The 12811-nt window shown below is 40.2% G+C and overlaps 1 protein-coding gene across 1 annotated transcript in view; it reads right to left on the minus strand.

The window, feature by feature from the left end:
• The window catches only part of NKAIN3 (sodium/potassium transporting ATPase interacting 3), a gene marked incomplete at both ends in the record, with an annotated part of 372440 nt that overhangs the window by 189163 nt on the left and 170466 nt on the right, over positions 1-12811 (minus strand). The window contains one exon of the mRNA XM_082321687.1: positions 4819-4956. Coding sequence (XP_082177813.1) covers positions 4819-4956 — 138 coding nt within the window. The remainder of the gene's footprint in view (positions 1-4818; positions 4957-12811) is intronic.

The raw sequence follows: 12811 nt of genomic DNA on the forward strand, positions 1-12811 counted from the left end.
TTCTAAGTTGGGATATTACAAGGATTGTGGGATAAGTTTAGCTTTAATGAATAAACTATCTCAAGTGTATATTTAATCTGAAGCGCAGCACCTCCTCTGACAGTGTCTTGGCATTAGGGGAAATGAATATTGGCTCAGGGATACTTCAAGGGAAAGGCAGCAACTACTGAGTCATCAGATCGTCCCCCTGTACTACCTGGCTGTGCCTCAGAGGCATCAGTACTTACAGAGCCCTACTTAGTCATATTCGTGAAAGATGACAACAAAAGTGGCATAAATCAACGTGATGGAACAGTAACAACTCAGGACTTACCAGGAAGGTTATTCAAGGAGTAATTTTGGATGCCTAAATATTTCACACATGTTTTGAGTGTCTGTATAACATTTGCTTGAATACTGTGTAAAGTATCCTACATAGCCTTTCTTCTGCTGGTTTTTTTTTTAACAAACTGCCTCCTGGCTTTTCAGGTGAACCCATTGCCTATGTATCATATTATTTAATGGAATAAATTAAGGCAAGCAAAGCAGAGATTTCCACCTTATATTCCCCCTAGTTAAGTGTATTATTTTCATCTCTCACTGTTCATTAATATATTTCTGTTCAGCTTCAGGCCAGGTTTGTGCAATCTTGGCTATATGACTCATCGTTCAGAAGGCTTTTGAAGTCCCATATCAGAAGTAGGAGAGGGGAAAAAAACCCTAACTTTAACAAGTATCCTGTCATAATTTTTAATCAATTTTAACAGCCTGAAAATCTTGCTGGTGATAGCAAGTTCTATCAAGAAAGGAAAAGCATGCACAGGGAAATGGATCACAGCAGAGCTCTGGAGTTGTGTGATGGGTGTGTTACAACGTAGTTAGAACTGAAATTTAGCTGTTTTTTCTTCTTTGCAAATGTTTGTCTAAGTTTCAAATGAGCTAGTATGGGAAAATTAGGAATCAGCTCTGCACTTTTATGTCCTCTGGGAACTTTGTACTGATTTAATTCAGCCACAAAATATTCAAGTACTGAAAATAGCACATCTGCTTAGTGACAGGACAAATTGTTCACAAAAATTGATCTAAATTAGAAATTAATACAAAAACTATTAGAAATAATTATTGGATTTAAACTAATTAGGACACTTGGAGTTAATGCAGTTGCTCCCTCTCTCTCTCTGTGTTTCCTAAGCTCTGAGGACTCAGAATTTTACCTGTGAGCAAGTGAAATTCCAGATTTATTTCAGAATCACCATCCTTATAGTACTGTATCTGAAGGGTACCCAGCTGCTTTTGTGTTTATCCAGCTTCTGTCACAGCCCTCACTGAGCTACATGGCTTTAGGTACCTGCACCAAAAGCCAGCTCAGTTGTGTCTGCAGAACCACAGTCTCATATTTGACTGCACTATAGATGTACTTCAAGTTATGGCCCTACATGTAACATATTTATTCACTTATTTTCCCATTTCTGCTATATGTTAGATTTTGAGGGGTGAGAACATGACATATGCAGCATAGGATGGCAAAGTGAAAGCTTTTATGTAACTTCTATTGTCAGGGAAACCTTCAGGCACAGCCTTCATCGCACAGAAGACAGATAAAACACCTTCTCTTAAGGTCAAACCAAGCACCCTAGAGCTGGTCAGTTTAAGTTAAGATCCCTACAAGAGTACGATAGAATATCATGGGGACAATTTGCATGTACATGCACCAGATCAATTTTGTGTAGACAGTTTACAGAACTGAACTGTTGTATCTGACTTGATTCTCTCTTTACTTCAATTTTTTATATCCCGATGGGATCATATACACCAGCAAAGCTGATTTCCAGGGAAGTCTTGAGGAAAAGACAGTGGATACTAAGCATACTTTTCCTGAAGTATTTGGTTACTTTTCCAGTTAAACTGGATTTAGCTTAAGCTAAACCAGAAGCTTCAGCAATCAAAGTACATAAAAGCATGACTCAACATATTTCTTTTGCAAAAGCCACAGAACCAAATTCTCACTCTAATGTGGGACACCAACGACTAGCATACCCAGTGGCTTAGATGTGGCTGAGAGTGCAGATATAGACGTGGAAGCCCATGAAGCTTCTCAATGAATTTGGTGCCCAATTCACTACTCAGAGCCTGGACAGGAATCTCTCTGCATATTAAGTAATACTGAAATTCAGGACCCTACTGAAGATTTGTATTAAACAGACTTTATATTTGAAGCCAGCTGTAAAAGTTTACCACTGTAACTGGTGGAACGTGATTTTATAGGGTTTCAGAAGCAGGAAGGCAGTCTATATCCTTCCCTGGGAGAGGTGCCTTCGGATTCCCTTTTGCCTTAGTGAAGACAGCCTGGAGCTGGCACTGGTAGGGGTCTTTGCTGTCCGTACCACTGACACCTGTAGGGCTTCTGAGGACAGCTGGCAAAGCCCAGCTGCAGTTGGGACAGCCCTAGGAAGCACAGCTTCTGGGGAGCATGTGTTATTGGAAGAATCTCAGACTATAGCTCAACGAGCACTTTAAGCTGGTGTAACCCTGCGCTGCTGCAGAAAGACTCTATGCACTTTTCCCCTTCCTCTGGCTGCTTGCTCCTGTTTCCCCTCTCCCACCTCCTCCCTTTTGCTGGAACAAGCCTAGTAGTGAAACAGGTCAGAAAGCTGACTGGCACTTAAATTAACACCAGAAAAGAAAATGGTTGCTTTTCAGCTGGATCTGTTCTGGTTTGATAGTTTATCAAGTGGTTGAACCACCGCTTGTGCTGGTGCAAATGAAGGAACAGCACATGGACTGAAGGTAGCAGCTGAGCAAAGGGAGGATTATTGCTTGTGCTGGCTTGAGGTATTCACTGAATTCAGCCTAAGGGTGAAGCTAGACAAGAGGCTGAACTGACAAGTTTGTAGCTCCCAACAAGGGAAATCTTGCACCTCCTCCTTTCCCCACTGCCTCCCCACTGCTGTTCACAACTGCACAGTCCCAGTCCCTGCCTCATGCTGGCCCTACTAACCATTGGGAACCTCACAGACTGGCTTCAGCTCACCAATCTAGCAAAAAACTCTCCACTTTTTACTAGGTTGGTTTTCTGACAGCTTAGGAGTGGAATTGGCTTACTGAAGGGTCTAGTTAACTGCTGCCAGAATTGGTGGAGAGGGTTTGGAGAAGCATTCAGCCGGGGAGAAGATCAGTGGGAATAGGGAGGCATGCAAGCCACCCCTGTCTGCTGGTGTTGAGCTGTGAGGCTGGTTCCAGACAACTTGTGTACTTTCACTCTTCAGACTTCAGGATTTGGCTCAAACTATTCCTGCTTCACTGGGAACCTTATGTTAGTAGGGATAGAAGCTACTCTAAAGTCTTGATCTTCCCAAGTAGTGGGTATTTGCACCTACTATAGCTTGAGATCTTAAATAAATGCTTAAAGTTAAATCAGAATGTGAGTTCAGTTAAATCTGAGGATAAAGTATCTTGTTGGGGTGTTTCTTTCTTTAATTATGAGTTTTCTAGCTCTACTTTAAAACAACTTTAATATAGTCTAAAATGTTCATTTACATTGGAAGAGATATAGAAACAGTCAACATCTGTTGTGTTTCATTTCAAAACAAAAGCAGAGCTTCCACCACTGAACAGCAGTGCTGAACCTGAGGGGCAAGAGATTTTGTGGTTTGCACTTCAGACACAAATTTCCTATGTAATTTTACAGATGCTTACCTGCACTTTCTTCCAATGTGTTATGTATGAAATGGAGGACATGAAGCAGAAAGGTGAGTCATCAATATGTGGATGTACATACACTGCTGCCCAGTTCTCCGACCACAGGTAATAGATAAAAGTGCTATTATTTACATCAACCCATTTTCAATTACTTATAGTCTGCTTGTGAAGCTTAGCTAATGTGAACATAAAGAACCTTGGGTGCACTTTTTGTCCACTTCTTCTTTTAAGACATGACAAAGAATTACAGGATTCCAGGCTTGACTAGAAAAGACGAAGCTTTTTAAGTATTTGTTTAATGAGTTTTCCCCAGTAGACACTTATTTCACTCTTTTGTGAGGAAAAAAAAAAAAACTTTAGCCTCTTAAAATCCATTACTGGCAACACAACTGAAATATTCCAGATACAGACGCTGCTGGGTACAGACATAATATTCATCCATTCAGGAGAGACTGTGGGGGAGGAAAAGGGATATTTTTTTTTTGGCAGTTTTCTTCACAGCTTTGAAAGTTTTTTTATTCCTGTCTATGATGAGGACATGGGGAAAAAAATCTGTGAAGTTTCAAGTTACAAGCATCAGAGAGAATTTACAGCAATTTAGGGTCAAGGCCGTAAATACAGGTCTTGGCAAAGTTAGATGTAAGCGAGAAGGAGATTTCTTTGGAACCCATGGGTCACAGGACAAAAGGAATTTCTACAGTCCTTGCTTCTCCCTGTTTAAGAGGAAGATGTAGCTAAATATAATCTGACCATTACAAATATTTTTTTTAAATGGCCATTGATTCTGCTTGTCTCTTGCAAAGAGAACAACAATTTGTATTTCTTTTCTTCATTTATGCATAGTCTAATTGTAGATGTTCCCATGACCCATCAAGGTATTTCATTCTTTAAAGAATCTTACTAAGAACTTGTACCACAGGCATACTTTCGGTAGCACTTTCTCTAGGTTACCCATTCTTGATAGTTTCCAAAATCTCAGAAATGCCACTCAGTAGTCCTAAATTTGCAAAAAGACATGGAGACCTCTAAAGTTTCTACAGAAATACCATCTGGTGTTTTGAGGCCAAGAAAATTCTGCTTTGTAATGTGACAGGTTTTAAAACAAATTGCAAAAAATAGTAGATAATAAATGACACTTACCACGACTATATATCGAGGCCTAAACTGGATGGTTCCAAATAAACCCAAAATGACAACTATTATTTGTAGGAAATTGCCAAGGATAGGAGCCCATTGGAAACCAAGGAAGTCAAAGATCTGTCTCTCTAATGCTGCCAGCTGTAAGAAAACACATAAACAGAACATCCATTTTTTAATTATGGGTGAGACAGAACATTTGACATTTTGTTATTTGCACCAGGCTTCACCAGGAGAAGTATGGCAAAATTCCAAAGCTATGGTTCCTGGATGTAGCCTTTGTCAGTGTTTCAGTATACTGGTATCTGAAGACAGCTACTAGTCAGCATACAGATCTCCTAATGAAAAAACACTTGGAAAAACCTTAAGAAAATATTTGTAAAACCCTCATATAATACAAAACTACTGCTACAAACCAAACACAGACAAGTTTTATTCTATTCTTGAACGCTGGAAACTCTAAGGCTTGACAATATTTAAACACAAAATTTATCTTAAACAGAAGCTCACCTAGTTTGAGCAAAGCCATGTGAACCTTGCCGTTGTTACTGAAGTATCATCATGCTCCCTCCCTTCCCCATGTCTTTGTTTTCTTAGATTTAGTCTCAACTAGACTTGACTGCAAGTTCCTCACTCTGTTCCTAAAGGAGAGAGATTTTGGCCAAAAAAGGCAGAGCAGGCTCAGAGGAGTCCCAGATGTGGCTATTGGGTACATTCCTGGGAGTTCCCTAATGCAGGAATTAAGGAAGACTTCTGGGACCTCCTCACTACCTGAGGCACAGAGGTAGGCTCAGGGAGTGAAAGGCTGTAGAAAATGTTAGAAGACCTCGGAGTAAAAGCTTCAAAACCAACAGCCAAATGAGCTATCTGTGCTCTGCCAAAAGCTGCTAGGTTACTTTGGGCAAGCGTGAATCAGAAAGACAAAGTGGCAGCCTAATGGCTCTCTTCTCACTGTCCTCATGGCATTTCAGGGGTGGATTCAGTTGGGTGTGGAAATGGATGAAGCTAAGAAGCATCAACCTTCATCCTTGCATTAGCATGTGGTTCTTAGGTAATTCTGCATTTCTGAAGGTTAAGCAAAAAAGGAAAAAAAAAAAAAGCCAGATTAAAATTCTTCTGCAAACATATTTGCTACTCATTCTTGACAATCCAGTCTATTGTTCTAAAGATACTAAAATCAACTTTCTCAGCAGCATACTTGTTGAAGTTTAAACTTGTTTCAATATTTTTCCATCCATAGCAAGACATTTTTGAGCAGCTAATCCTACTGAGAAACAACTGAGTTTCTGTGCTTGCTAGAATTTATTACACATCTACTTGATTTTACTACATTGTTACAAACCCTAAAATTTACTCAGATATGCACTTAAAATATTTATATCTGAGACAGATGGAGTAAGCATGGCCCTATGAATACCAACCAAAGAATTATCATATGTGGGTATTTCACATAAAATATTTCATTTTACACGTAACGATTAGATTCAATCCTCACCTGCAAGACAGGGCTAGGTGTCACTGAGAGCAGAATCCATCTTTTCTGTACAAAAATCATCCCTTACACCAGACATGAAAACCACATTCTCTGTGCTGAGGTTAATAAATAGGATAAATCTAAACAATTAAGTGACAAAGGCTGAATAATCAACTTGGTGCAGCTCCTCTGCAATCAGTGAAGTTACATGGACTTTTATCCGCTAAACATCTGGCCCAGTATATATAAATGAAAAATTATCATACAGCAGACAATGTTAAAATCATATTATCCTCTTGGACATGTAAGATGTTCCTATCTTAACAGAAATTATCTTATCCTTTTCGTGCTGTAGGTAAGGGAGAATCTCAGAGGGAACACCACTCCCATGTGAGTGAAGCTGTTGGCTCAAGTGGCATTAGCTATCTACCTTGCTTTTGTCACACTCTGCACTCTCTTGTTTTAACTCATTGTCCCTCTGGATCTATAATTCTTTTTCTCCCCTAGATATGGAAAAGAACTGCAGAAGTTAATGACCAAATCCAGAAAATGACATATTTACATGGACCTCAGATGGATTTTCAATGCCTAATGGTGTGGTTGTCACCTTCCTAGAAGTATGTGGGTATCCTAACAGCAACGGTGACCCCCGAAGTCATTCTTGTAATGTCTTCACCTTGTAGTAGACTCACGAGCATCACAATAATGGCCTAGTTGGGACTTCACTAGGGACACCTCAGAATCACTTGCTTTTTCTACCACTCTCTAATGCGCTCCCTCAGGCAATTCAGGTGATCTCACATTTGGGAAAACCCCTGCCTGTACCTTCCCTAAACCACAGGATACATCACACAGTACAGTATAAGGGTGCCCCAAATCCCATGTGTGAGATGGTAGCGAGTTTCAAAAACTCTTTGGCACACGCAGAACTCGCAGTTTATGGTATTAGCAGCAACGTACCAAGAGTCCTGTGCTGTATTACATAGAAAGACATTTATGACATCCATGACAAGAGCCAGAGCCTTTTTCATTCCCACCACTACAACTGGAGATCTTCCAGGGTCAGCAAGGCACCTAAATAATTCACAGACCACCATTTTTCAGAGGCAATATGTCTTCTTCCTGGGGCCCCGACATTACCAAGTGAACAGAGGATGGAGTTGCCAAATTAGATTAGAATCTGCTTATCAGCCACCTCTGCTCTGACATTCGTTGAAACTCTCATGTAGCCTACGTCTTCACCTGCACCATTAAATTAAGTACATCCTATAACGCTCCCAGCACTGAAGGCAGCTGGCTTAGGATTGCCTCCAGTAAAGTGTCCTTGGCTCTGAAACAGGGCAGCTTGCGCAAACTACATACCGACCTGCTCAAAATGGTCCCTGGGCATGGGTGAACTGTCTGGGAAGACCGCTGGTCACAATTCACATGAGCCCGGTTAACATCATGGAGGACTCTAACAGCTCACTAGCATCCACAATGGTATGCCACTGCCTGGCTTCTTCCCCAGGCACATGTGAATTTGCTGGTGTTGAGAGCATAGGCCTTGGCCAGAGTAGGTGTTGAGGAAATTAATTTCACACAGATGGTTTGCTGCAAGAGATGGCTGCCCTTAGACATTTTATGTAGTGTTGAAACACCTAGAGCTGTCTGAAAGACAAAAGCCTGCAGCGCAGATATGAATACTGCAGGACAGGTATGAATGAAGATGTTCAGTATCTGACCCTTCTTAATCTGGTCCTTAGGAGAAATTTTCAGAGCTGTGTAGATCAACACCTTAAATGTCTGAAGGACATAGTACTGCAACGACAATGAACACAGCCACTTTGCCAACAGACCCATGTTAACAGGTTTGGTACTCAGCTCATGCCTAAACTGGATCAGATACAAAGTTTGCGTTCATGCATACCTCCTTGATATCTGCCATGCAAGCTCTGAGCACATTTAGCAGAACCGGGCTCCCACAAAATAGCACGGTGGCCACAAGTATCTTCCCAAAGATGACCATACAAATGTTTATATGCACCATAGATAGACATACACGTATAAAAAATAATTAGTCTTTTTATGGATTACTCTGGTAAAGGTGCCCACTGCAAACACAGAGAAATAAGGTTCAATTTCCTCTCCTGCTGCCTACCAAGGTATCTATTCCTCTCCTCCCACCTCCTATCTGTTAGGATACCAAGGGGGAGAGCTTCTCCTTGAAGCTGTGTCACCAGCCAAAAAATGAAAATTTGTATTTAGCGAGTCAAAAAGAAAGGGCAAGGAGAAACATGAGTCTACAGCCTACTGCTTATGGCACTTATCTGGGATTGGGAGAGTTGCTTGTATTTCTTGCCTGCAGGGCTCGCTCTTTATTTTTATGTACAGTGACAGCATGTAAACCACTGAAGGAGTCCTGGGAGCAGGACACCAAACATACAGCAACATTCCTTCCCCACTAACAAGGGTTTTCACCATCAGGCTATGCAGTGAGACTTTCCTGTGCAGCTAAGTCTCATTTATTTTGCTCTTGTCATCAACACAGGGTAATTTGTCTCATCCCTAAAGCCCACAGAATACATTAGTGGGGGAAAAAAATCTGAAGAAAAGAAAGAGGTAGGAGGCATGTCTATCCTGCTCAAATTGCTACTCTTTTCTAAATTATAACCTTCTTGCAGACAGCGCAGATAGAAGTTAAAAAACTAATAATTCATTATAATGGCAGAGGAAAGATATTAAGTTCTGTTTTCTTTATACCATGAGCAAAATACACTGAATAGAGAAAGCATAAAAGTGCTGCTGTTCCGATGTCTAGTACTTCACTCAACAGAGTCCCCAGGCAGAGGTGAAGGCCACAGACTTTTTAGCTCTGTGCAAATGAATAAAAGCAGTCCCTAACTCAGTCTGTGATTCAGGTGATTCAATGCACAGAAATCACCAGAATAAAGGGAGGGAAACAGTTAGCTGTGCACAATTACAGGCTGTTTTTACTCAGATATGAAGAGTCAGTACTATCTGTGTTTGCACAGATCCAAAATCTCTGTAGCCACAAGTGGCCACCAGACTAACCTATGCCACGTGGTGCAGTCGGAAAGGAGCAGACACTGTGACAGAGTTTCACTTGGAGTTATGTGCATGTTAGTGCTTTTAAATGTTTCACCAAAAACATTTTGATGATAAAGAGGCTGTTTTTCTCAACGAGACATTTTCCCAAGAGAATTTCTGCTTTCATCGACATTTTCAGATTCTTCTGGAAACAGCCAAAAAACCTGAAACCTGAAGGCAAGGCAGAGGTTCCCAAAATTAGTTGGCTCAACTTCTCCCATTGCTAGAAGACAGATATCAACTTAGTAGGGCAGACGAGCTCGAGGCTGGGGTATGCTCGATGTGACTGAGGTCCTCTGGGGGTTTACTGTCATATCACTTTCCTAACAAGCACATGTTGGGAGAGGCTGGCACCTCCGCTGCTCCTGATAACTAAGACAACAAAGTTTGGGAGTGTCTGTCATAAATTGTTGTTTGATACTGTTTATTTAATGATTAACATAAAAGTGGAATGAAAACCCAAACCTTTCTTGCAAATAAAAGTGGGCAATTTCAGTTTTGGCAAATTAAATACTGGGGGTGTGGTTTTAGTAAAACGTATGAAAAATTTTCATGAGGACTTATAAAAATCTATCAAAGCTGATAGGAAATAACATTTTCTCATCATAACAACACTTGGAAAAGAAGACATAATATTTCTTATTACTGCTGTCAAGGGAGTGCTTTGTTATTTAGTCATCATCAGCATCGACAATTTTGTAATGTAAAGTGCACAACTCACGAGACTAGGACTAGCAGGAAAATGCTCTAGTGGGACTGTATCAGATCACTTAATGAAGATGTGCCACATTTGTCTTGTTCTTTTTCCTCTCTGTTTCGCTGAGTCTATCAAACATTCCTCATGTCCCTCTTTCTGCAAAGTGCAAAGAGAAGGTACCAAGCTGCAGCACTGGGCTGCATTAAAGTCACACAGGCTGAACTTTCTCTTCTGGCCATGCCCAAGCCCTTTTGTGCTAAGAGCAGCACAAAGTTCAGGTGAGCTATTCTGTTTGAATTTTGAGCTTCTCTACCTAGATGAATCAACCAGATGTGCAGCACATTTGGAACATCCTGAACAGAAGAAATAGGGCAGCTGTAGCCTTAATGTCCCATATGCTGCTTATGGTGAAGGAGTAACAAAATAAAAGGTGAGGCAGCAACCAGCAATGCTGCATAGGATCTACAGAAAGAAATCACCAACAGAGAGATCAAAAAACATTTTTGAGAGCAGACTTCAACAAATGCCCCCTATGGAGTAAACCCCTCCTCTAAATGCTCAGGTCCTATTATACTTCAAAATACCTATCAGAAGCTGTCTGAGTGATGAGACACCACAGCAGAGTTACAAAGTCAACTTTTCAAAATGAGTGTAAAAACTCAATTTTCTCTTCTGTCAGAAACCGCATGGATATCAGTCAGTTTTATATTTTAATGGAAAAGCTTTTATAAATGACACGTGAGTTTGAGATGAATAAATAGATCTACATCCATAACGAAAGAAGTCACCAGATCAAGAAAAAGAGGTTTCATATGCAACAGATCATTTTGGACAATAAAAGACCTAAAAGTGTCTTGATATAAATATAAAAACATAAAATTGCTTAATAGAAAATTAAAAGGTTAATGATATATAGAAATATCTGCAAATTTGATACCCTATAAATTACTGAGTTTATGAAATTGGGAAAGTATAATCTACTCTGCATTTGATATTAAAAAGCTGCTTCAGTTTGTCATGTAGGACAATCCCTAGAAATTATAATAACCAGAAAAGTATCCATTCTCTATCTAACAAACTTGTATTCAAGTAATCTAACAGCAACCATAAAATTAAATACTTAATAACTGCTGAGCTGTAAAACTATATAATTTTGAAATCTTTTTTAAAAGAAAAACAATTTAAAAACTAGGAAAAAAAGACACAAATTATTATCAATTCCCAAAGGGACACTGTTTCCCCAGCTTTCAAAAATGAAAACAGTATGTGAAAATGGTGAATCCAAAAATTACAGTCCAGAGCATTTATATTCTAAGTTCAAGTCAGGAATTATCTGAAACATTTGAATTATGCATGTAAGACTCAGAGTTGGCTGATGCTGCTAATAATTATAATAGGAGAAGTGCCAGGGCACAGCTCATCATCCATACTAACTACTGCTCCTAAGGATAAAGACGTTTTCTCCAAAACTCTCTGCTTCATCTTATGGCCATAAATTTACCTTGTGGCTTCAGAAAGAGTTTCCTGGACATGAGGAATCTCTGAGGACTGTTGCTCCTTTTACCATTACCACTACTTTCTAACATGGCATGCTGAATTACAGACAGTTCAGTCCAGTTTGGTAGATACAACTGTTAAAAACTGACCTGGTTCCCAAGCCTCCTCCAGGAAACTCTTCCTGGAGCTTTAAGTGCCCTCTGTTCTGAAGCCCCAGGACACCTTTGCTGAGCTCAGCAGTGCACTCACCTTTCCCTCCCAGCCTATCCTTCCATCCCATCCCATCCCATCCCATCCCATCCCATCCCATCCCATCCCATCCCATCCCATCCCATCCCATCCCATCCCATCCTCTCTCCCTCCTTCCTTCTTTCCTTCCCTCCTTCTTTTTTGCCCAGATCACTGCATACCCCCGCAAAGCTGCACACCAGCACAAGGAAGAGGGCAATGCCAAGGCAGGAGAGAGCAGTGAGAGCTGCTTACACCACCTTGTAGCCTGGGTACTCGCCTGGAATAGAGAAGACCTTGGATCAAGGTCATTTTTAGCACTAGCCACATTTAACTTAAACCCTGTCTTCACATTGCAGCACTCTTAGGTGTGTATTTCCTTTTTCTTGACAGATGATCCACTGAGAAAACATTTTTGTAAAACCTTGGGGCAAATGCACAATGTTCACGTCATACTTTTACATTATTTTGGAGAATATGCACTAATTTAAGGGAAAAAGACACCAAAAAGCTACCAAACTAGTCTGGATAAAACCCCACCATTGGACAGTAAAAGATTGACTTACCAAATGCTAAAATCCAGAATTTCTAACAGAAAGCTAACAGGTGAAGCAAGAAGAAAGTTAAAAAAAAAAAAAAATAATTGCATCAAAGACTGACCAGTAAAGCATAAAGCACTTTTTATACAAATTTTATACTCTTGCTGTATTTTCAGAATTTTACTGACAGGCTTGACTTCAGGAAGAAGGAAAATAAGATTTAACATGAGAGAAATGCCAGGTTTGTAATGGAGGGGAGAATATTTAAATCTGATGTGAAAGGGTGGTGTCAGATTATCCCTCTTGGCTGACAAATGCTATTTAGGAAGTTACTGTCCCTCAGCTAAAGGTTACAGCCTCCTTACCTGTGACTTACCACCTTTCAACAGAGGCTCCATAACCAAAGATGAGTGTAGTCTGCATCATAATGAAATGTTAAAATTTGACTTAAATCACTTCTTTATACCTCTG

The sequence above is a fragment of the Platalea leucorodia genome, assembly GCF_965183815.1.
Source record: "Platalea leucorodia genome assembly, chromosome: 1".
Taxonomy (NCBI): Eukaryota; Metazoa; Chordata; class Aves; order Pelecaniformes; family Threskiornithidae; genus Platalea; species Platalea leucorodia.